This window comes from Triturus cristatus, chromosome 12, assembly GCF_964204655.1.
Source record: "Triturus cristatus chromosome 12, aTriCri1.1, whole genome shotgun sequence".
Lineage (NCBI taxonomy): Eukaryota > Metazoa > Chordata > Amphibia > Caudata > Salamandridae > Triturus > Triturus cristatus.
Window position 1 is genome coordinate 838,396,904 of NC_140595.1, and position 25,422 is coordinate 838,422,325.

At 52.9% G+C, this 25,422-nt stretch overlaps 1 protein-coding gene across 1 annotated transcript in view; it reads left to right on the top strand.

Moving 5' to 3' along the window:
• The window catches only part of SLC25A11 (solute carrier family 25 member 11), an 83,619-nt gene that overhangs the window by 37,681 nt on the left and 20,516 nt on the right, over positions 1 to 25,422 (top strand). Inside the window, exons 2-3 of the mRNA XM_085638736.1 lie at positions 478 to 630; positions 1,676 to 1,882. Coding sequence (XP_085494862.1) covers positions 478 to 630; positions 1,676 to 1,882 — 360 coding nt within the window. The remainder of the gene's footprint in view (positions 1 to 477; positions 631 to 1,675; positions 1,883 to 25,422) is intronic.

A 25,422-nucleotide genomic window follows, 5' to 3' on the forward strand; every position in this document is an offset into this window, starting at 1 on the left:
ACGGGCCTCGGACTTTGAGGTCCTCGTGCAGCCTTGCACCTCCATCCTGTGTGCAGTGATCCGCTCTCGTGTCTGACCACTGGACACCAGCGATCCAAAATGAGACAAACGAAACCTGGTCCTAAGGGGGACCCACTCAACAGGTCGTTGCCAGTGCAGCCCCATCAACACTGGGCTTGTCACAATGATATATTCACTCCCCATACCCCCACATTCACACACCTTCATATATCCTGTGTCATTGCACCTCAGGTCTTCTGGCACATCAGGAGGAGCCTGGGCTTTCCCTTTTGTACACATACATATCATACCATTCTTAAGGGATGCCTGCAGAATCCAGGGTCCTGCCTGTCCTCAGAGGCCACAGGACACCACCAGCTCTCTAGGACACCCTGCCCGATTCTTATGTTTGCTCCACTTCCAATCCTTGTTGTCTCTTATCTCTGACTCTCCCCTCTCTCCATCTCTCTGACACAGAATGGCCGCCACCGTCTTTGTGCAGCCGCTGGACTTAGTGAAGAACCGCATGCAGCTCAGCGGGGAAGGCGCCAAGGTGCGGGAGTACAAGACCAGCTTCCACGCGGTGGGCAGCATCCTGCGGAACGAGGGGCTGCGTGGCATTTACACCGGGTAAGACGAGCTCCTCAACAAGAACCCTCACAATGCTTATTGATGTTGATGGAGAGAGAGCATCAGACTGGTACCTTCTGGGGTCTTTAAAACCCAATATTCACACCAAATGGAGTGTTCTTTTACTGTGTCGGGCTCTGTTGGGGGGTGGTCCTATCGTGACTTCAGCAAAGTACCCTGAAAACAGACCATGCCTAGACCCACCCTCTCAGCTTTTTACAGAGGTCAGCCGTCCTAGGCCTCTAAAGACAGTGGGTGACCGAGGTGGTCCGCCTGGTGTGTTGTGATGAGCCTGACGGCGCGTCACTCTTCCAGTGATAGGATTCTGTGGGAGAATGAGCCGTGCTCCATGCGGCGGCCTCGCCTGGGTGGACAGCCGCGAGGCCGCGTCCCCCAGAGAGCGCTGATGGGGTCAGTCTCAGAACACGTCTAGAGCAGCGGTTCCCAAACCGTGGGTCGGGGCGGAGGGGCCACGCAGGGGCTGGCCTTGTTTTGCCCTTCATTTCTCAAAAACGAGTGAACAGATTTACACAACAAGCGCAATCTGCGGACGAAGATCCAGCTTCCTGCCAAATTTAGTGTAATTCCGTTCAGCAGTTTTTGTTGTAGCTTTGTCTATGGAAAGTGCATGGGGATTTTGCATTTTCTTGCCCCCGATTTTCTCCGCACCCACTCGATGGATCATCTCAAAACATTCCAGGAAATAAATTGGGTGGATGAACTTTTCTTGTGGAAAGTTTTGTGAAGATTCATCAAACATGAGCTAAGTTATTAGCAAACCAAAAAAAACGCTCTTTCTAAAGGAAATCAGATCTAAACTATAATTACCTGGTGGCGAAAACAAAGTGTGTGTGTGTGTGTGTGTGTGTGTGTATATATATATATATATATATACACATAATACTAAATATGTTCACAGCTTTGAGTCACCTGACAAGTTCCCGTGTCTTGTGCCTAGAGTCTAGGGTTTGATCGTGTCTGCTACCTTATGCCACTGATTGCTCCATCCTGTTCTTCCTTTCCTGACTGGACTTCTCCTTCTCAGGCTCTCAGCAGGTTTACTGCGGCAGGCCACCTACACCACAACACGCCTGGGTATCTACACCATCCTGTTTGAGAAGCTCACCAAGGCAGATGGCACTCCGCCCAACTTTCTCATGAAGGCTTTGATTGGCATGACAGCCGGTGCCACTGGGGCCTTTGTGGGCACTCCAGCAGAAGTGGCCCTCATTCGGATGACCTCAGATGGCAGGTGGGTCACTTGTTGGTCCTAAGGGAGTTGTACAACATGTGTAGGGCTAGGAAGGTGTGCGACCAGACCTCCCTGAAAGACGTATCCAGTATTGTTCAGCAAAAGTGGTATTCCTGAGTTTATTTTACCACTTTGGTTGCCCTTGTCAAGCATCCGATGATGGGGATGGCTCTCCCAGCTCGTGTGGTGTTTACTGCGGGTTGAGTGGGGCCATTGGATAAGATGGGTTCTGTGGTCAAGCATCCGATGATGGGGATGGGTCTCCCAGCTCGTGTGGTGTGTATTGCGGGTTGACTGGGGCCATTGGATAAGATAGGTGCTGTGGTCAAGCATCCGATGATGGGGATGGCTCTCCCAGCTCGTGTGGTGTGTATTGCGGGTTGACTGGGGCCATTGGATAAGATAGGTGCCGTGGTCAAGCATCCGATGATGGGGCTGGCTCTCCCAGCTCGTGTGGTGTGTACTGCGGGTTGACTGGGGCCATTGGATAAGATGGGTGCCATGGTCAAGCATCCGATGATGGGGATGGCTCTCCCAGCTCGTGTGGTGTGTATTGCGGGTTGACTGGGGCCATTGGATACGATAGGTGCCGTGGTCAAGCATCCGATGATGGGGATGGGTCTCTCAGCTCGTGTGGTGTTTACTGCGGGTTGACTGGGGCCATTGGATAAGATGGGTGCCGTGGTCAAGCATCCGATGATGGGGCTGGCTCTCCCAGCTCGGGTGGTGTGTACTGCGGGTTGACTGAGGCCATTGGATAAGATAGGTGCTGTGGTCAAGCATCCGATGATGAGGGATGGGTCTCCCAGCTCGTGTGGTGTGTACTGCTGGTTGACTGGGGCCATTGGATAAGATGGGTGCAGAGAAGAATACGGATGTTCTTGTTCCCTGGTTTCGGCAGTGTGCATCCCTGCATGAGGTGGCAGAGGGTATGTGATGCAATCGCATATGCTTATTCTAAGGGGTTCTATACTGTATTTCTCATAGGGAGCTATCGCAGTATCATAAGGATTCCAAATCGTACGATTCTCATGGATTCTGCTTCGTTGCCATTTCTTTTCTCAAGGTTTTCTTAACATTCATAATACAAATAATCAAGATCCCTGTAAAATTCTTCAATGATTCTATCAGATTGACAACCATCACAGTTTTTTTTTTTTAATTCTTTTTATTGGCATTTATTATTACAGTTGTTGCATATTGGTATTTGACCGCATTAACATGAGACATGTATGTCCAATCAGCTAGTATCATTATAGACATTTACGATTACTCCATCTTCATGTATATGCTGTATGCACTATAGCAGGTGTTTTCCAAGTAAAGAACAAACCGGGGGGGGAATCAAACTAGGTTTCGTCATGGAATATTAGATGGTACAGCCAGACTAGGGTACATATGGCCCCTCAGGTAACTAAGTAATGGCAGACAACCATCACAGTTAATCAGACTTTCATCCAACATGTGTCTTGCGTGGTGCAAGAGAAGCATCCCTCCTTAGTGGAGCCATGGTCCAAGATAGAAAGGTCGAAGCGCCTCCACGTGCTCCACAGCATGCCCAGGACTGACTGGGAGCTTCCGCTATCCGGTCAAGGCTAGAGTTATGATCCCTGCGAGGAAAAGGAAGTATAAAGCAGCTCCTGACAACCTGGTGTACGTTGGGGCAGGCCCCACCGGACTCACTGGGGGTCTTACCTTCAGCGAAAGAGCCTCAGCCAGGGCGACAACAGATGCTTCCCCCCTCCCCCCCCCCCCCCCCTCTCCTCAGATCAGCAGAGTAAGCAGATCCATGCAGCTGTGGTTTTAGTGCTGGGCACACAATGGTGAATTGAGCTTTTGGTCGGGGTATGCTCCATGTACACCTCATCAGTGGAAGGAGCTGGAGGTGCCCCTTCCCCCCCCCGCCCATCGCAGGACTGAACTGGAGGCAACGCTAATGTCAAATGTGCGTTGGCCTCATGTGAGTTGAACCTCCGTGTCTTATAGTGGCACGGATGAGGTCTCTGGCTTCAGGCCATATCTGAGCATCTGCTAAAGGTGCCCTTAGTTGGCGCATCTGATGAGCCCGCAAGTCGATCTGAGGCTAGAAACCGTAAAGAACACGGAGGCTGCGAAAGGGATGGGTTCCCTAAAGACTTCACCACCTAGGTCTACGTTCTCTACGCAGCAGGCCAGAGGCAGGGCAAAGCCCTCTATACCTCCTCCAAGACGATGGGATTTCCAGCAACAGCCCTTTCAGGACTCTCAAGCCCTAAGGTAGTGGTGGCTGCAGGGGCAATGGGAGAGTAAAAGGGAGAGGTTGTTCTAGCGGGGTGCTTCTGTCTCTAAGCAGTACCTCTCCTGCCATTCCCCCGATCACACACCACCCGTCGAGGAAAAACTGAGGTTCAAACTGGTGCTTTTGCTGGTAGAACAGAGGTATTGCCTGGAGTTCCACGCCATCAAACATGCCACGACTGACACCTCCACAGTTGTGACCATCTTTGACTGCTAAAGGAGGAATGCAAGCCGCCGGGCCCACAGGTGCCTCCAGCGCGGGGAAAGACCAGACCACTAAACCACTAGATCCTGTTGGAGCGCTTCCACTCGATTGCTTCAGGGCATTATCCTGCTGCGCCAGAAAGGTGACTACATGGCGACCCTCCACCTTTAGGATGCCTACGTCCACCCCCCCCCCATACATCCAGCACCGTGGTAACCTCTGCTTTGTAGCAAGTGGACAACATAACCAGTTCAGGTGTTTCCAAAGTGTCTAGCAGTAGTGAGTGCACACCAGGCCAGGAGCACTGTTCACTTCTTCCACTACCTACAGCCTGGGCTGCTCAGATGGCAGATCGCTAAAGTCCCACCTCCCACCTCCCGCCACGGCAGGTGGACCCTTTTGTATGGTCTGCTCTGAACGATGTCTCGAGGGCAGCAAAGAGAAAGTAATAACATTTCAAAAGCTGCGGCCACTTTCTGACCTGATGTCCTCTCATAGTCAGAACAGTAATGAGACTGCTGGGGATGATGACGTCATGCATTGCAATAGTACTGCACTCAAGGCTTCACTTGCGCCCCCTGCAGGAGTGTCTAGCGAGGCAATAGCCACAAGCAGAGGGTCGTTTGGACGATCAAATGCTGAAGTCCAAGACTCCGTGCACCCTCATATAGTGGAACACCAATAACTTGGTGCTGGGCAGGCCTTTTCTGAGCCCACTTCCTCATGTAGCCATAACCACGCACGCCTCACTCATGGGTGGGAAGCACACCTCAACCAGGTGACGGTTCAAGGTACCGAGACAACACGACAACAGAGCTAACGGGTAGTTACCTGGAACTCGCGGCAATCAGTCTAGGTTTCTTGGCTTTTTACAGTTATTTGAGGCAAAACAGTCCCCATGAAGACTACCGCTGCGACAGTGAGCAGTATATCTAGGGACGGAGACCACTCACTTGCCCCAGTTGTTTTCACTGGCCCAGGACATCTGGCATTGGTCCAATCAACACCACATCCATCTCCTAGCTGAGCATCTCCCAGAGACGGACAACGACTTAGCAGAACTCCTAAGCTGGATGCATCAACAAGTCCACAAATGGGGAAAAAAATCCCCACGTCCTCCAAGTGCTTTTGCCACTGAGGCACCCCCACCATTGATCCTTTCACCACCACATGATCTGCCAAAACTACTTCTGAGGCCAGGTGATCTACCTCGACTTCAGGGTCAGACACCCAAACCTCCGGTTACTGAATACAGCTTCTGGACATGAACTCTTCGAGTTTAGCTACGTGAACCTCTGGAGGAGTGTCTGCAGATCTACACCAGGCACACAGACCTACTACACACACCTGGTATGCAGCTAAGATTTATCCACTATTGCATTGGTAAACACATGAACTTTGTCTCTCTGCAGGACCTCATTTGTTACTTATTGCACTTACAAAAAAGCGGGCTTGGGGTACACGTCGATCAGTTAACATGCAGCTGCGGTTACAGCCTAAAGATAAAACGGGATATTCACTCCTTTTTATACTCCTGGTATCAAGGCCTGCATGGAAGATCAAGAGGCATCCTTCGCCTAGAACGTTAACATTGTCCTCTCCAGAATGATGGGGTCTCCCTTCGAACCAGTGGCCACCTGAGGCCTGCAGTTCTTCCCATGGAAGGTCGCTTTTCTAATCGACATCACATCTCTGAGGAGAGTTGCAGCCCTTGACCACACAGGAGACATTCATCCAGGTCATTAAGATAGGGTGTTCTTGAGGGCACCCCAACATTCTAACCCAAAGTGGGTTTCCCCTTTCCATCTGACCAGACTGTTGAGTTGCCCATCTTATTTCTGCACCCAGACTCTGTGGCCGGAAAGTGCATTACACGCCTTAGATGCCAAGAGGGGCACTCGCGTACTACATTGACCGAACAAAATCCATCCGTAAGATAAAGCAATGGCCGCTTTTGCAAAGCCCCACATGGGGAATCCAAGGTAGGTATTGCTAGATAGATTGTTAAATATATTCAAACGTGCTCTGCTACGGCCACGTGCACACTGCACGTCCCAGTTAGGTTGCATTCCACATGCAAAGATGGGAGCACTGGCTCCGCTGGGCTTTCTCAGAAAACCTTCCTTTAGCAGACGTCTATGAGGCTGCTACATGGTCAACACCGCACACATTCACTAAACCCCTCTGTGGACGTTCAAACCCGCTCGCAGGCTTTAGTTGGCCAAACAGTGCAGAGACCTTGTGTCAAACATCTGCACCATCCACTGGCCAGCCACCACGTGGGGCAGGAACTGCTTTACAGTCTATGCAGAGCATCTGTTTCTATAGTAGTACAAATGCTGCTAATAGAAAATAACTCTCATACTGTAACCATCTGTGTGTAGCGTGTAGTGCTGTAGATTCATATTCCCTTGACGCAGGCCGAGATCCCATGGTTTCGTTACTCATACTGTAACCATCTGTGTGTAGCGTGTAGTGCTGTAGATTCATATTCCCTGGACGCAGGCAGTGACCACACTGTTTCGTTACTCATACTGTAACCATCTGTGTGTAGCGTGCAGTGCTGTAGATTCATATTCCCTGGACGCAGGCAGTGACCACACTGTTTCGTTACTCATACTGTAACCATCTGTGTGTAGCGTGCAGTGCTGTAGATTCATATTCCCTGGACGCAGGCCGTGATCACACGGTTTCGTTACTCATACTGTAACCATCTGTGTGTAGCGTGCAGTGCTGTAGATTCATATTCCCTCGACGCAGGCCGTGATCACACGGTTTCGTTACTCATACTGTAACCATCTGTGTGTAGCGTGTAGTGCTGTAGATTCATATTCCCTGGACGCAGGCCGTGATCCCATGGTTTCGTTACTCATACTGTAACCATCTGTGTGTAGCGTGCTGTAGATTCATATTCCCTGGACGCAGGCCGTGATCAGTTTTGTTACTCGTACTGTAACCATCTGTGTGTAGCGTGCAGTGCTGTAGATTCATATTCCCTGGACGCAGGCCGTGATCACGCGGTTTCGTTACTCATACTGTAACCATCTGTGTGTAGCGTGCAGTGCTGTAGATTCATATTCCCTGGACGCAGGCCGTGACCACACGGTTTCATTACTCATACTGTAACCATCTGTGTGTAGCGTGTAGTGCTGTAGATTCATATTCCCTGGACGCAGGCAGTGACCACATGGTTTCGTTACTCATACTGTAACCATCTATGTGTAGCGTGCAGTGCTGTAGATTCATATTCCCTGGACGCAGGCCGTGATCACACGTCTTTGTTACAGTTATTTCCAAAATACACTGTGCATACTATTCTGTGTTTAACACTCCACTCATGCTACTCATCCGCTGAGCGGTACACAGTCTGATGTGCAGTCGTTGTCTCGGTGCATTGTGGGCCAAGGGTGGAAAACAACTTTCAAACGTCTGAACCAACACTGAGTATGCAGAGCATGTGAATTCACAGCACTAAACGAAACAAACGGATTGTTGGAGGATAAGCAGCATTCTTCTTTCTATCCAGATCGAAGGTCCCCATGGTTGTTCTTTCAGTTACCTGCTTCATTCGAGTCGTGGCCAGGCCTGTATGAAGGTATGTGCGTGTGCTTGAATCTCTCACACAGGCTCATCAGAACTCTGATAAATGGCCTCAAAGGTCACCTAGTTTGGTTGGTGATGCAGGCAGATGTGTGCGCCACAAGGGATTCCAGTAGGATGTAGGCGAATAGATGGGCCTTGGTCTCCAGCCAGACAAGACTTTATTATATGGTACTTGTTTTGGGTGATCGCTTTTTGAAATGGAGTGTTAATTATTGATTTGTGAAGAACAATCTTTACTTCTATTAGATATTCCTGTTGATTCAGTCACTGCAACGGATGCTCAAACAATCTTCCCACATCTTTAGAGCACAATGCATAAAATCGTGTGGTAAATGCATTATGTGAATAGTACAAGTTTATGAATTAACACAAGCTTGTTGGTTATGCTTGTTATATCTGAAAGAAACACATTAGTTAGATTCCTCACCTTAGAATATCCCCAGGCGTCAGACTGGATCCGGAAGATTTTTCGTCAGCAATACCCCTTGCGCGTCGCTAGGTGTCGTCTGCGGCTCCGCGTCCGTCGTCGGCGTCGTGCGCCGGAATGACGTCGTCGGAGTACTTAGACGCCGCCCTCGCGCGCTGACGTCAGTTCTTCTTTTTTCCGCTCCAGTAAGCGCAGATCCGGGAGAGCTACCCCTCTTAGTCTTTTTTGACTAAGTTTTTTGATCCTTTTTGATCTTGTCTCGACTCCGGTGCCGGTAGGATGCCTGGTTTCAAAGCCTGTGCTGACTGCAACCGCTTGATGTCGGTTACGGATCATCATCGCTGGTGCCTTTACTGTTTGGGCCTCGACCACGACGTGGAGTCGTGTTCGGACTGCAAGGCACTGACCTCGAAGGCTAGATGGGAGCGGTCCTGTAAGCTCCTCGAGCTTCGCCACTCGGCTCCGCGCCCCTCTCGATCCCGGTCCAGGAGGAGGTCCAAGGATCGATCGCGGAGCCGCAGCCGACGTCATCATCGCTCGTCTGGCTCCAAGTCTTCGGGTAAGTCGAAGCACTCCAAGAGGCGACACCGCTCTTCGGACTCCCCTTGCTGGTTGCGCGACTCGGCCGAGGGTCAGGGTGGTTCCACCCCTGCGGCTCCAGCGGCGCCGCAGGCGCCGCGCAAGTCCCCATACCCGACGGTCCCTGGGACTGACGCGGCACCGGCGGAAGTCAGTGCCTTCCTCGTGGCCATGAGGAGCCTGGCTCCGCCGTCGACGCCCGCTGGCGCGCCTTCGGGCCCTGCGGACCCGACTGGGCAACCTTGCATGCCGGCGGCTCCGGCCCCGGCGCAGTCGCCGGCTTCGCCCCCGACGCCGCAGGTTCCCGAGGGACTCGTCCCCGCCGACGCCGGTCGACCTCGCCACGCCTCCTCCGCCGGCGTCGACACCAGTTCCACCTCCGACGCCGGCTCCGCTCGGCGTCGAGCCCCAGTTCAGCCCCGCTCCGGATCCGGCGCCGTTAAGGCGTCGATGGACGCTGCGTACGGCGCCGTTAGAGACACATTATGTCCATCGTCCCGCTCCGCTCCTTCCTCCTGTTTACCAGGAATCGGATGACGGGGGCGACTGGGAGGGGTCCGAGGATCCTATGGCCGTTCAGGCTCAGCTGTCACAGGACTGGGCAGATGAACTGAGGGAGGCCAGTGGTCTGGATACCTCTCCAGACACTGGATTCATCTCTCCTCCGACTGTGGCTTCGGAGGAGGGTGCTGCTTTCTCTGTGGTGCTGCGCAAGGCGGCCGCAGCCCTTGGGCTCGAGCTGCCTGCCGTGGCTGTGAGGGCTAACGTCCTCACTGAGGTGCTTCAGTCTGCAGCAAGCTCCACTGAGCCTCTGCTGCAATTCAATGAGGCCCTCATTGACGTGCTGCCCCTGTGTCCGGAGGAGGCCCAGACACGACTTACCCAGGCTCTGGCCGATGGGAGGGATGCAGCACGACATGCAATCCGATGTGGGCTTGACACTACGGACTCGCTGGGTAGGGCGATTTCTACCACGGTGGCGCTTAGACGTCACGCCTGGCTGCGGTCCACGTCCTTTTCGGGGGATGTCCAGAGCACTCTCATGGACATGCCCTTTGATGGCACTCGCCTTTTTGGTGAGAAAGCGGACTTCCGCCTTTCGCCCCTTTCGTGGCCAAGGAAGGGGTGCCTCCTCACGTCCGCCTAGCCACCAGCCGCAGAACCAACCTGCGCGCGGTTGCGGACGTGGTTTCCGCCGAGGCGGGTCTGGAGGACGACGCGGTCAGCCCACATCCACCCTGGCAACATCCGCCTCCAAGCCTTCCTAGTCCGAGCTTTCCGGCCCATTCCTCGCCAGTGGGCGGCAGAGTTCGCCATCACCTGCTCCACTGGCGTACCATCACTTCGGACAGGTGGGTGCCGCAAATCGTCCGAAGGGGCTACTCCCTCCCCCTCGAGACGACCCCTCCAGCCATGCCACCGCAGCACCACCGTATCTCGGAGGATCATTTGCATCTTCTGCGAGAGGAAGTTTCAGCCCTCTTGGCCAAAGAGGCCGTCGAGCGAGTTCCGAGCCCAGAAGTAGGTCGTGGTTGTTATTCCCACTCCTTTCTGGTTCCCAAGAAGGGAAAAGGGGGCCTACGCCCTATCTTGGACCTCAGGAACGTCAATGCCTTCCTCCGGAAGGAACGGTTCAAAATGTTGACTTTGGCTCAGGTTCTAGCTGCCCTCGACCCTGGAGACTGGATGGTAGCGTTGGACTTGCAGGACGCATATTTCCACATCCCCGTCCTGCCGGCCCACCGGCGTTATCTGCGGTTCACGGTGGGCCAGGAGCATTTTCAGTTCACCGTGCTCCCCTTCGGCCTCACCAGTGCCCCTCGGGTGTTCACGAAAGTGATGGCGGTGGTCGCAGCTCATCTGCGCAGATCAGGGGTTCCAGTCTTCCCCTATCTCGACGACCGGTTGTTGAAGGCGGGCTCGCCCCAGGCAGTAGTCTCACACCTCCAGACTACGGCGGATCTCCTGCATTTGCTGGGGTTTTCCATCAACGTGCCGAAGTCACACCTGAGTCCCTCTCAGAAGCTCCTCTTCATCGGAGCAGTTCTCGATTCGGCGCAGTTCCGGGTCTATCCTCCGGAACAGCGGGTCCGGGATATACAGGCCCTGATTCCCATCTTTCGGCCGCTATCCTGGGTTTCGGTCAGGCTAGTGTTGCGGCTTCTGGGGCTGATGGCCTCCTGCATCCTACTAGTGCATCACGCCAGGCGGCGCATGCGGGCTCTGCAGTGGGACCTGAAGTTTCAGTGGGCCCAGCATCACGGCAACCTGTCCGACCATGTCTTGATCTCGGAGGGCACTGCACAGCAGTTGCAGTGGTGGCTCACGGACCGCGATTGGGTCACGGGCAAGAGCCTCTCCCTTCCCCAACCGGAGCATGTCGTAGTGACGGATGCGTCCCTCCTGGGATGGGGTGGCCATATGGGAGAGGCGGAGATCAGAGGCCTCTGGTCTCCGGCGGAGTCTCGCCTCCACATCAACCTGTTGGAGTTGAGAGCGATCCGACTTGCACTGAAGGCATTCCTTCCCGTTATCCAGGGGAAGTGTAGTGCAGGTGTTCATGGACAACACCACCGCCATGTGGTATTGCAACAAACAGGGCGGGGTGGGGTCGTGGACCCTTTGTCAGGAGGCTCTGCGCCTCTGGACGTGGCTGGAACACCAGGGCGTCACCCTAGTGGTTCAACATCTGGCGGGCTCTCTGAACGCCAGAGCAGACTAACTCAGCCGCCGGTGCATGCTGGATCACGAATGGCGTCTGGACTCCGAAGTGGCGCAAGGTCTCTTACAGCAGTGGGGAGAGCCTTGGTTAGATCTATTCGCCACCGAAGAGAACGCGCAATGTCAGTAGTTCTGCGTGTTGGAATTTCCAAGGCGGCACTCGCTCGGCGACGCTTTTCGTCACCAGTGGAGTTGCGGTCTGTTGTACGCCTTTCCGCCTATACCACTTCTGCACAGAGTGCTGAAGAAGATCAGGCACGACCGGGCCCAAGTCATCTTGGTGGCTCCGGATTGGGCACGAATGTACTGGTATCCCGAGCTGCTCAGTATGTTGACCGATCCTCCGATACGTCTGCCCCTTCGGGAGGATCTTCTGTCGCAGCAGCAGGGGACGGTCCTCCACCCGAACCTGTCCAGCCTCCACCTCCATGCGTGGAGATTGAGCGGCGGCAGTTGATGCCATTTGACTTGCCTCCTGAAGTCTGTGATATCATTCTGGCAGCCAGGCGTCCATCCACAAAGACTGTATACGCCTGCCGGTGGAACAGATTTGTGGCATGGTGCACAGCAAAGGCTGTGGATCCCCTTTCCGCCCCTCTTTCTGAGGTTCTCCTCTTTCTTCTTTCTTTGGCCCGGCAGGGCTCAGCCCTGGGCACCTTGAAAGGTTATCTTGCTGCCCTCTCTGCCTTCTTACGGCTTCCTGATCAGCCTTCTCTTTTCAAGTCCCCTGTGGTTCAACGCTTTCTTAAAGGCATTACTCATACGTTCCCTCCTGTTCCTTTCGTAATGCCTCAGTGGAACTTGAATCTTGTTCTCCCATTTCTGATGTGCGCTCCCTTTGAGCCTCTTCACAATTGTCCTCTTCGTCTTCTGACGCTTAAGACTGCTTTCCTGGTAGCCATCACCTCGGCTAGACGGGTGAGTGAGCTCCAGGCTTTATCTTCGAAGCCTCCTTTTCTCTCTGTTCATCCGGACAAGGTTGTCCTTCGGCCTCGTCCCTCCTTTCTTCCGAAAGTGGTGACTCCCTTTCATCTTGGGCAGTCTGTCACCTTGCCCACCTTCTTTCCGCATCCTTCCAAAGAGGAAGAGAGGCTCCACCGTCTGGACCCAAAGCGTGCGCTCTCTTTTTATTTGGACCGCACAAAACAGTTCCGGGTGGACGACTAACTTTTCGTTGGATTCGTGGGTGCTAAGAAGGGAAAAGCTGTGCACAAACGGACCATCTCCCGGTGGGTCGTTTTGTGCATCAAAATCTGTTACTCCTTGGCGAAAAAGGACCCTCCTGTTGGGCTGCGCGCCCATTCCACTCGGGCCACAGCGGCTACTACTGCTTTGGGACGGGGAGTCCCGTTGCAGGACATCTGTCAGGCGGCTACGTGGGCTTCGCTACACACGTTTGCCAGGCATTATTGCCTAGACAGCCAAGTCCGGAGGGATGGCTTCTTTGGCCGTTCTGTCCTCCAGGACTTTCTGGTGTGATCTTGGTTCGCAGACCCACCACCGGGGATGGTATTGCTTGGGTATCTATTCTAAGGTGAGGAATCGAACTAACGTGTTTCTTTCAGATGAACAAGTTACTTCTCTTCGGTAACTATGTATCTGTAAAACATTAGTTAGATTCCTCACCGACCCACCCATCCTCCCCGTTCTGCGAACTGACATCTAGGGTTAAGGCTATCCCTTTCCGGGCCCTAGAATTTTTTGGCACCAGTGTCGGTATCTTGCATGGCTCTGCGTTCCTGGCGCGGAAGGCTATGTACAAGAACTGACGTCAGCGCGCGAGGGCGGCGTCTAAGTACTCCGTCATTCCGGCGCACGACGACGGACGCGGAGCCGCAGACAACGCCTAGCGACGCGCAAGGGGTATTGCTGACACAAAATCTTCCGGATCCAGTCTGACGCCTGGGGATATTCTAAGGTGAGGAATCTAACTAACTAATGTTTCTTACAGATACATCGTTACCGAAGGTAAGTAACTTGTTCTTTAGCAGCACACAAGGCGTCTAACCACACTTCTGTGGCTAAACAGTGTGCTCCTAAGTCAGTCTAGTTTGCAGTACGAATAGCACCGGTACACCGGTCTGCCCACTTGCATTCCTAAACCCCTAGGGTATGACCAACACCAGCAAGAGTTTCCTATGGCCATTGTCCACTCCTACTTAGAGAGTGATCTGCTTGCATCGGCATTAAGACTGGATCGACAAGTCTTCTGTGGCTCATGCCCCCCTCTTTAGAGAGTGATCTGCTTACTTCAACATCCCTACCTTGTTCTCCAGGAGTCTTCTGTGGCTCATACCACTTCCTTAGAGAGCGATCTGCTTACTTCAGCATCCATGACTGGATCTCCAAAAGTCTTCTGTGGCTCATACCTCCTCCTTAGAGAGCGATCTGCTTACTTCAGCATCCATGACTGGATCGCAAAGTCTTCTGTGGCTCATACCTCCTCCTTAGAGTGGTCTGCTTACTTCAGCTTGGGTGAAGGAATCTCGTAGAGTCTGAGTGATCTGCTTACATCATCATCCCTACTTGGATCACCATGAGTCTCCTGTTGGTCATGCCCCCACCATTTAGAGAGCGACCAACTGACTTCAGTATTGAGAATTCCTGCCAGGACCTCCATGAGTTTCTGGTGGTTTATGCCCCCTTCCAGTGGATCTGCTGACAGACATTGATGGCCAGCACAATCCGACCTTGTTGCATTGTAAAGGTAAATTGATATTTGTATAGCGCACTACTCACCCGCAAGGGTCTCAAGGCGCTTGTACGAATACCGCTGTGGAACCCATCCTGGCTTTCCCTGTGAGGCGTCCACTCCTGGGCACCCCCAAGGTGGAGGCCAGGCATCCTAAGCGTTGTGGGGGCCGATGTGGAGATTAAGCAAGCTATTGCCCAGAGTTGCAGAGTGGGACTCCATGATTGGAATAGGCACCGAGGCGAGAATTGTCAGGTCCGTGGAATTTTGAGCCCAAGACCCACCGAGGCGTGGAATTGAACCCTGGTCCCGGGCCAGACCTCTGCATCAGGGTCTGCCGCGCCAACCATTGAGCCACACTTCTCCAACACAAGTCCCCTTAGAGTGCTTGCTTTTAACAAACTGAAGTTGCTGGAAATCGGCAGAATTACTAAAGAGGCGCATCTGGAGGCGCCATGTGCTGCCCGAATCATTGTCTAGTGCACTGTTGCCCAGTTGTCTTCCTGAATTTGTTTTCCTGCTCGGAGTTCTTTTTCCTTATTTTCCTGCAAGAAAACTCTCTGAATAACTGCGGCGAGCGGTCTGGCAGTCTTGAGTGATCTGTTTGTATGGTACCTGGTAAGTACTGGTACTGCAAGGTGTAAAAAAATAGGTGTGGTATTAATACCACATCTTTGGGAGTTTTCCTGCTCTGAATAATATTTAAGGTGCAGAACTCAAGTTTTGTGCACGGATTACTTTATATTTAGTTTTTTTTAACCGAACAGTTGTCCGCATTCAAATATAGCAAGATTCTCCCTGGCAAAGTGTGCAGTAAATTTGTCAATGTGCTTTTATTCCCCCCCCCCCTCACATGTTCAAATCTCAGTAAGGTGGAAACACCACTTGAATGGCGATTACAAGAAAACTCTGATTGGCCCAGTTAGATTGTTATTTTACTCATGCCGCTTTCTTTACAATGTAAAACATGTCTTTAGGTTGCGGATTGTCTTTTATTTAGGCAAGCAATATTTCCTACCTGTAAGATTCTCGATTTCTGCCAGCGCAGGGTAGATATAGACCTCCTCATTGGTGCAGTATGTCATGTCTGTAATGATCCAGAAAGGCATGCTTAGCAAGCTGGTCATGGCCTAGGCACAGTGAGGCTGCAAATGTGAGCTCTCCTCTCACCGCGTGGGCGTAAACCTTCTTAAATGTCGATTTGAAAGTAACGTTTTTGAAGTTTCTATTAAAGCCTGTACCTCGCCATTCTTTGTTGCGGCTACCTGTAAAGTTTACCCTAGAACGCAGTTGTTGACATTAGTCTGTCGGTAAAGCTTCACTAAGATGAAGTGGCCATGATCAGAATCCGGTCTAGCATCCTCCCTTGTATATGAGAGAAGAGGGTGGAGGGGGTAAACTCATTGAGGAGAGCCCAGTGCTGGTCCAGTAAAGAGTCCTCGACTCTTGCTCAAATCCACCATGACCTATGCTTGACACTTAAGAGTGTATACAAGGTGGATTAAATCACCCTGAAAGCTGACGACGTTTCTTCGCCTGTAGAGACTCCCCAGTGGCCAAACTGTTGTATTATTACAGTTGTTTTACAAGCCAACACCTCAGATGTTCTAATCCAGAAACCTGGTATTTGAATACACCTCCACTCTTGTTTCACTAAGGCTGCTACTCTACACTGACTAACTTCAAAGTTTGCCAGTTCGAATTCCCCTTCCTACCCCCTTTTTAGGACCGTGCAGTTTTTATTTTCACCAGGCTGTGCAGCTAAACTGCCAGACATGACTAACGAGAGGAAAGGTTATGTGCAGCGCTCTAATGAAGAAAACATCTGCGCTATGGGACAGTATTCAGAAACATGTCCCCATCTTTAAAGATCATGCAACGGAGGGACAGCAGCCTAGAGCAGACATCTTTGCAATTCCCCCAGGAAGGTCAGCCGTGAGGATGTTAAAATATTTGGATTTTATTAAGTTCCTCAAATCTGCTTTCTTTGCGGCCATGGAACTCGTAAAACATTTTCTTGTTCTGAGGAGAGGGTGCACATGAAGCCTCCCTGCGAAACCTGTGTTTCATAGGCTGGCCGGAAATGTTCTGGACACCGCGTCTTCTCGGTCTTTGATGCCTCTGGCGATGAACTTGTTCTGAATGTGTGGTCTAGATGTGATGTATGATCTACTTCTCTGAAATGTTCTGACCAGTTTAGTATTCAGATTTCCCTTAAGCTCTCCAGCCCAATACTTTGCATCAAACTTCACTTGAGTGAGTCCTCTGTTCCTGCGTCCGAGGGGGGATTCATTGTCACCTGCCAGCCGCCGTATCCATGTCAGGCTGGCTCCTGAAACCCAGAGCGCGCTCATCATGATTTCCTGCTGGTCTTCATAAATAAACTGGAAGGTGTAGGTTCCAAACCTCAGCTGGTTTGCGATTGTTTATGGTGGAAGCTGCTGTACCTACAAACCTATTATCATTTTTTGGCAGTGACCAGGCCTGCAGCACTTCTTCCATACAGTGAATCTATTCTCATTACAGCTCACTTTAAATTGCAAAGCAAATGTATGTTTTTCAGGATCTATAGCACAGATTTCCTCCAGGTATACCAAATGAAACCTTTTCTATAAGCATGCTATGGATTTCACTGGCTTGCGGTACTCTTGCACGGCTTGCGGTACTCTTGCACGGCTTGCGGTACTCTTGCACGGCTTGCGGTACTCTTGCACGGCTTGCGGTACTCTTGCACGGCTTGCGGTACTCTTGCACGGCCTGCGGTACTCTTGCACGGCCTTCAGGTACTCTTGCACGGCCTTCAGGTACTCTTGCACGGCCTTCAGGTACTCTTGCACGGCCTTCAGGTACTCTTGCACGGCCTTCAGGTACTCTTGCACGGCCTTCAGGTACGCCTTTAGGTACTCTTGCACGGCCTTCAGGTACTCTTGCACGGCCTTCAGGTACGCCTTTAGGTACTCTTGCACGGCCTTCAGGTACGCCTTTAGGTACTCTTGCACGGCCTTCAGGTACGCCTTTAGGTACGCCTTTAGGTACTCTTGCACGGCCTTCAGGTACGCCTTTAGGTACGCCTTTAGGTACTCTTGCACGGCCTTCAGGTACGCCTTTAGGTACGCCTTTAGGTACTCTTGCACGGCCTTCAGGTACGCCTTTAGGTACGCCTTTAGGTACTCTTGCACGGCCTTCAGGTACGCCTTTAGGTACGCCTTTAGGTACTCTTGCACGGCCTTCAAGTACGCCTTTAGGTACGCCTTTAGGTACTCTTGCACGGCCTTCAGGTACGCCTTTAGGTACTCTTGCACGGCCTTCAGGTACGCCTTTAGGTACGCCTTTAGGTACTCTTGCACGGCCTTCAGGTACGCCTTTAGGTACGCCTTTAGGTACTCTTGCACGGCCTTCAGGTACGCCTTTAGGTACGCCTTTAGGTACTCTTGCACGGCCTTCAGGTACGCCTTTAGGTACGCCTTTAGGTACTCTTGCACGGCCTTCAGGTACGCCTTTAGGTACGCCTTTAGGTACTCTTGCACGGCCTTCAGGTACGCCTTTAGGTACGCCTTTAGGCACTCTTGCACGGCCTTCAGGTACGCCTTTAGGTACGCCTTTAGGTACTCTTGCACGGCCTTCAGGTACGCCTTTAGGTACGCCGTTAAGTACTCTTGCACGGCCTTCAGGTACGCCTTTAGGTACTCTTGCACGGCCTTCAGGTACGCCTTTAGGTACTCTGGCACGGCCTTCAGGTACTCCTTTAGGTACTCTTGCACGGCCTTCAGGTACGCCTTTAGGTACTCTTGCACGGCCTTCAGGTACGCCTTTAGGTACTCTTGCACGGCCTTCAGGTACGCCTTTAGGTACTCTTGCACGGCCTTCAGGTACGCCTTTAGGTACTCTTGCACGGCCTTCAGGTACGCCTTTAGGTACTCTGGCACGGCCTTCAGGTACGCCTTTAGGTACTCTGGCACGGCCTTCAGGTACGCCTTTAGGTACTCTGGCACGGCCTTCAGGTACGCCTTTAGGTACTCTGGCACGGCCTTCAGGTACGCCTTTAGGTACTCTGGCACGGCCTTCAGGTACGCCTTTAGGTACTCTGGCACGGCCTTCAGGTACGCCTTTAGGTACTCTGGCACGGCCTTCAGGTACGCCTTTAGGTACTCTGGCACGGCCTTCAGGTACGCCTTTAGGTACTCTGGCACGGCCTTCAGGTACGCCTTTAGGTACTCTGGCACGGGCTTCAGGTACGCCTTTAGGTACTCTTGCACGGGCTTCAGGTACGCCTTTAGGTACTCTTGCACGGGTTCAGGTACGGCTTTAGGTACTCTTGCACGGGCTTCAGGTACGGCTTTAGGTACTCTTGCACGGCCTTTAGGTACGCCTTTAGGTACTCTTGCACGGCCTTTAGGTACGCCTTTAGGTACTCTTGCACGGCCTTCGGGTACTCTTGCACGGCCTTCGGGTACTCTTGCACGGCCTTCGGGTACTCTTGCACGGCCTTCGGGTACGCCTTTAGGTACTCTTGCACGGCCTTGTAAATTTGATAAATAAAAATGTAAATTTGATACTTGTATAGCGCACTACTCACCCGCAAGGGTCTCAAGGCGCTTGTACGAATACCGCTGTGGAACCCATCCTGGCTTTCCCTGTGAGGTGTCCACTCCTGGGCACCCCCAAGGTGGAGTCCAGGCATCCTTAGCGTTGTGGGGGCCGTTGTGGAGATTAAGCAAGCTATTGCCCAGAGTTGCAGAGTGGGACTCCATGATTGGAAAGGCACCGAGGCAAGAATTATCAGGTCCGTGGAATTTTTGAGCCCAAGACCCGCCGAGGCGGGGAATTGAACCCTGGTCCCGGGCTAGACCTCTGCATCAGGGTCTGCCGCTCTAATCATTGAGCCAAACTTCTTTCCACCTTCAGGTACGCCTTTAGGTACTCTTGCACGGCCTTCAGGTACGCCTTTAGGTACGCCTTTAGGTACTCTTGCACGGCCTTTAGGTACTCTTGCACGGCCTTCAGGTACTCTTGCACGGCCTTCAGGTACGCCTTTAGGTACTCTTGCACGGCCTTCAGGTACTCTTGCACGGCCTTCAGGTACGCCTTTAGGTACTCTTGCACGGCCTTCAGGTACGCCTTTAGGTACTCTTGCACGGCCTTCAGGTACGCCTTTAGGTACTCTTGCACGGCCTTCAGGTACGCCTTTAGGTACTCTTGCACGGCCTTCAGGTACGCCTTTAGGTACTCTTGCACGGCCTTTAGGTACGCCTTTAGGTACTCTTGCACGGCCTTCAGGTACGCCTTTAGGTACTCTTGCACGGCCTTCAGGTACGCCTTTAGGTACTCTTGCACGGCCTTCAGGTACGCCTTTAGGTACGGCTTTAGGTACTCTTGCGCGGCCTTCAGGTACGCCTTCAGGTACGCCTTTAGGTACTCTTGCACGGCCTTCAGGTACGCCTTTAGGTACTCTTGCACGGCCTTCAGGTACGCCTTTAGGTACTCTTGCACGGCCTTCAGGTACGCCTTTAGGTACTCTTGCACGGCCTTCAGGTACGCCTTTAGGTACGGCTTTAGGTACTCTTGCACGGCCTTCAGGTACGCCTTTAGGTACGCCTTTAGGTGCTCTTGCACGGCCTTCAGGTACGCCTTTAGGTACGCCTTTAGGTGCTCTTGCACGGCCTTCAGGTACGCCTTCAGGTACGCCTTCAGGTACGCCTTTAGGTACTCTTGCACGGCCTTCAGGTACGCCTTTAGGTACTCTTGCACGGCCTTCAGGTACGCCTTTAGGTACGCCTTTAGGTACTCTTGCACGGCCTTCAGGTACGCCTTTAGGTACTCTTGCACGGCCTTCAGGTACGCCTTTAGGTACGCCTTTAGGTACTCTTGCACGGCCTTCAGGTACGCCTTTAGGTACGCCTTTAGGTACTCTTGCACGGCCTTCAGGTACGCCTTTAGGTACGCCTTTAGGTACTCTTGCACGGCCTTCAGGTACGCCTTTAGGTACTCTTGCACGGCCTTCAGGTACGCCTTTAGGTACTCTTGCACGGCCTTCAGGTACGCCTTTAGGTACTCTTGCACGGCCTTCAGGTACGCCTTTAGGTACTCTTGCACGGCCTTCAGGTACGCCTTTAGGTACTCTGGCACGGCCTTCAGGTACGCCTTTAGGTACTCTGGCACGGGCTTCAGGAACGCCTTTAGGTACTCTGGCACGGCCTTCAGGTACGCCTTTAGGTACTCTGGCACGGCCTTCAGGTACGCCTTTAGGTACTCTGGCACGGCCTTCAGGTACGCCTTTAGGTACTCTGGCACGGCCTTCAGGTACGCCTTTAGGTACTCTGGCACGGCCTTCAGGTACGCCTTTAGGTACTCTGGCACGGGCTTCAGGTACGCCTTTAGGTACTCTGGCACGGGCTTCAGGTACGCCTTTAGGTACTCTGGCACGGGCTTCAGGTACGCCTTTAGGTACTCTTGCACGGGCTTCAGGTACGCCTTTAGGTACTCTTGCACGGGCTTCAGGTACGCCTTTAGGTACTCTTGCACGGGCTTCAGGTACGCCTTTAGGTACTCTTGCACGGCCTTCAGGTACGGCTTCAGGTACTCTTGCACGGCCTTCAGGTACGGCTTTAGGTACTCTTGCACGGCCTTCAGGTACGGCTTTAGGTACTCTTGCACGGCCTTCAGGTACGGCTTTAGGTACTCTTGCACGGCCTTTAGGTACGCCTTTAGGTACTCTTGCACGGCCTTTAGGTACGCCTTTAGGTACTCTGGCACGGCCTTCAGGTACGCCTTTAGGTACTCTGGCACGGCCTTCAGGTACGCCTTTAGGTACTCTGGCACGGCCTTCAGGTACGCCTTTAGGTACTCTGGCACGGCCTTCAGGTACGCCTTTAGGTACTCTGGCACGGCCTTCAGGTACGCCTTTAGGTACTCTGGCACGGCCTTCAGGTACGCCTTTAGGTACTCTGGCACGGCCTTCAGGTACGCCTTTAGGTACTCTGGCACGGCCTTCAGGTACGCCTTTAGGTACTCTGGCACGGCCTTCAGGTACGCCTTTAGGTACTCTGGCACGGCCTTCAGGTACGCCTTTAGGTACTCTGGCACGGCCTTCAGGTACGCCTTTAGGTACTCTGGCACGGCCTTCAGGTACGCCTTTAGGTACTCTGGCACGGCCTTCAGGTACGCCTTTAGGTACTCTGGCACGGCCTTCAGGTACGCCTTTAGGTACTCTGGCACGGCCTTCAGGTACGCCTTTAGGTACTCTGGCACGGCCTTCAGGTACGCCTTTAGGTACTCTGGCACGGCCTTCAGGTACGCCTTTAGGTACTCTGGCACGGCCTTCAGGTACGCCTTTAGGTACTCTGGCACGGCCTTCAGGTACGCCTTTAGGTACTCTGGCACGGCCTTCAGGTACGCCTTTAGGTACTCTGGCACGGCCTTCAGGTACGCCTTTAGGTACTCTGGCACGGCCTTCAGGTACGCCTTTAGGTACTCTTGCACGGGCTTCAGGTACGCCTTTAGGTACTCTTGCACGGGCTTCAGGTACGCCTTTAGGTACTCTTGCACGGGCTTCAGGTACGCCTTTAGGTACTCTTGCACGGGCTTCAGGTACGCCTTTAGGTACTCTTGCACGGGTTCAGGTACGCCTTTAGGTACTCTTGCACGGCCTTTAGGTACGCCTTTAGGTACTCTTGCACGGCCTTTAGGTACGCCTTTAGGTACTCTTGCACGGCCTTTAGGTACGCCTTTAGGTACTCTTGCACGGCCTTTAGGTACGCCTTTAGGTACTCTTGCACGGCCTTTAGGTACGCCTTTAGGTACTCTTGCACGGCCTTTAGGTACGCCTTTAGGTACTCTTGCACGGCCTTTAGGTACGCCTTTAGGTACTCTTGCACGGCCTTTAGGTACGCCTTTAGGTACTCTTGCACGGCCTTTAGGTACGCCTTTAGGTACTCTTGCACGGCCTTTAGGTACGCCTTTAGGTACTCTTGCACGGCCTTTAGGTACGCCTTTTAGGTACTCTTGCACGGGCTTCAGGTACGGCTTTAGGTACTCTTGCACGGGCTTCAGGTACGGCCTTCAGGTACTCTTGCACGGCCTTCAGGTACTCTTGCACGGCCTTCAGGTACTCTTGCACGGCCTTCAGGTACTCTTGCACGGCCTTCAGGTACTCTTGCACGGCCTTCAGGTACTCTTGCACGGCCTTCAGGTACTCTTGCACGGCCTTCAGGTACTCTTGCACACTCTTGCACGGCCTTCAGGTACTCTTGCACGGCCTTCAGGTACTCTTGCACGGCCTTCAGGTACTCTTGCACGGCCTTCAGGTACTCTTGCACGGCCTTCAGGTACTCTTGCACGGCCTTCAGGTACTCTTGCACGGCCTTCAGGTACTCTTGCACGGCCTTCAGGTACTCTTGCACGGCCTTCAGGTACGCCTTTAGGTACGGCCTTCAGGTACGCCTTTAGGTACGGCCTTCAGGTACTCTTGCACGGCCTTTAGGTACGGCTTTAGGTACTCTTGCACGGCCTTTAGGTACGGCTTTAGGTACTCTTGCACGGCCTTTAGGTACGGCTTTAGGTACTCTTGCACGGCCTTTAGGTACGCCTTTAGGTACTCTTGCACGGGTTCAGGTACGCCTTTAGGTACTCTTGCACGGCCTTTAGGTACGCCTTTAGGTACTCTTGCACGGCCTTTAGGTACGCCTTTAGGTACTCTTGCACGGCCTTTAGGTACGCCTTTAGGTACTCTTGCACGGCCTTTAGGTACGCCTTTAGGTACTCTTGCACGGCCTTTAGGTACGCCTTTAGGTACTCTTGCACGGCCTTTAGGTACGCCTTTAGGTACTCTTGCACGGCCTTTAGGTACGCCTTTAGGTACTCTTGCACGGCCTTTAGGTACTCTTGCACGGCCTTTAGGTACGCCTTTAGGTACTCTTGCACGGCCTTTAGGTACGCCTTTAGGTACTCTTGCACGGCCTTTAGGTACGCCTTTAGGTACTCTTGCACGGCCTTTAGGTACGCCTTTAGGTACTCTTGCACGGCCTTTAGGTACGCCTTTAGGTACTCTTGCACGGCCTTTAGGTACGCCTTTAGGTACTCTTGCACGGCCTTCAGGTACTCTTGCACGGCCTTCAGGTACTCTTGCACGGCCTTCAGGTACTCTTGCACGGCCTTCAGGTACTCTTGCACGGCCTTCAGGTACTCTTGCACGGCCTTCAGGTACTCTTGCACGGCCTTCAGGTACTCTTGCACGGCCTTCAGGTACTCTTGCACGGCCTTCAGGTACTCTTGCACGGCCTTCAGATACTCTTGCACCGCCTTCAGGTACGCCTTTAGGTACGGCCTTCAGGTACGCCTTTAGGTACGGCCTTCAGGTACTCTTGCACGGCCTTTAGGTACGGCTTTAGGTACTCTTGCACGGCCTTTAGGTACGGCTTTAGGTACTCTTGCACGGCCTTTAGGTACGGCTTTAGGTACTCTTGCACGGCCTTTAGGTACGGCTTTAGGTACTCTTGCACGGCCTTTAGGTACGGCTTTAGGTACTCTTGCACGGCCTTTAGGTACGGCTTTAGGTACTCTTGCACGGCCTTTAGGTACGCCTTTAGGTACTCTTGCACGGCCTTTAGGTACGCCTTTAGGTACTCTTGCACGGCCTTCAGGTACTCTTGCACGGCCTTCAGGTACTCTTGCACGGCCTTCAGGTACTCTTGCACGGCCTTCAGGTACTCTTGCACGGCCTTCAGGTACTCTTGCACGGCCTTCAGGTACTCTTGCACGGCCTTCAGGTACTCTTGCACGGCCTTCAGGTACTCTTGCACGGCCTTCAGGTACTCTTGCACGGCCTTCAGGTACTCTTGCACGGCCTTCAGATACTCTTGCACCGCCTTCAGGTACGCCTTTAGGTACGGCCTTCAGGTACGCCTTTAGGTACGGCCTTCAGGTACTCTTGCACGGCCTTTAGGTACGGCTTTAGGTACTCTTGCACGGCCTTTAGGTACGGCTTTAGGTACTCTTGCACGGCCTTTAGGTACGGCTTTAGGTACTCTTGCACGGCCTTTAGGTACGGCTTTAGGTACTCTTGCACGGCCTTTAGGTACGGCTTTAGGTACTCTTGCACGGCCTTTAGGTACGGCTTTAGGTACTCTTGCACGGCCTTTAGGTACGGCTTTAGGTACTCTTGCACGGCCTTCAGGTACGCCTTTAGGTACGGCTTTAGGTACTCTTGCACGGCCTTCAGGTACGCCTTTAGGTACGGCTTTAGGTACTCTTGCACGGCCTTCAGGTACGCCTTTAGGTACTCTTGCACGGGCTTCAGGTACGCCTTTAGGTACTCTTGCACGGGCTTCAGGTACGCCTTTAGGTACGCCTTTAGGTACTCTTGCACGGCCTTCAGGTACGCCTTTAGGTACGCCTTTAGGTACTCTTGCACGGCCTTCAGGTACGCCTTTAGGTACGCCTTTAGGTACTCTTGCACGGCCTTCAGGTACGCCTTTAGGTACTCTTGCACGGCCTTCAGGTACGCCTTTAGGTACTCTTGCACGGCCTTCAGGTACGCCTTTAGGTACTCTGGCACGGCCTTCAGGTACGCCTTTAGGTACTCTGGCACGGGCTTCAGGTACGCCTTTAGGTACTCTGGCACGGCCTTCAGGTACGCCTTTAGGTACTCTGGCACGGCCTTCAGGTACGCCTTTAGGTACTCTGGCACGGCCTTCAGGTACGCCTTTAGGTACTCTGGCACGGCCTTCAGGTACGCCTTTAGGTACTCTGGCACGGCCTTCAGGTACGCCTTTAGGTACTCTGGCACGGGCTTCAGGTACGCCTTTAGGTACTCTGGCACGGCCTTCAGGTACGCCTTTAGGTACTCTGGCACGGGCTTCAGGTACGCCTTTAGGTACTCTTGCACGGGCTTCAGGTACGCCTTTAGGTACTCTTGCACGGGCTTCAGGTACGCCTTTAGGTACTCTTGCACGGGCTTCAGGTACGCCTTTAGGTACTCTTGCACGGGTTCAGGTACGCCTTTAGGTACTCTTGCACGGGTTCAGGTACGGCTTCAGGTA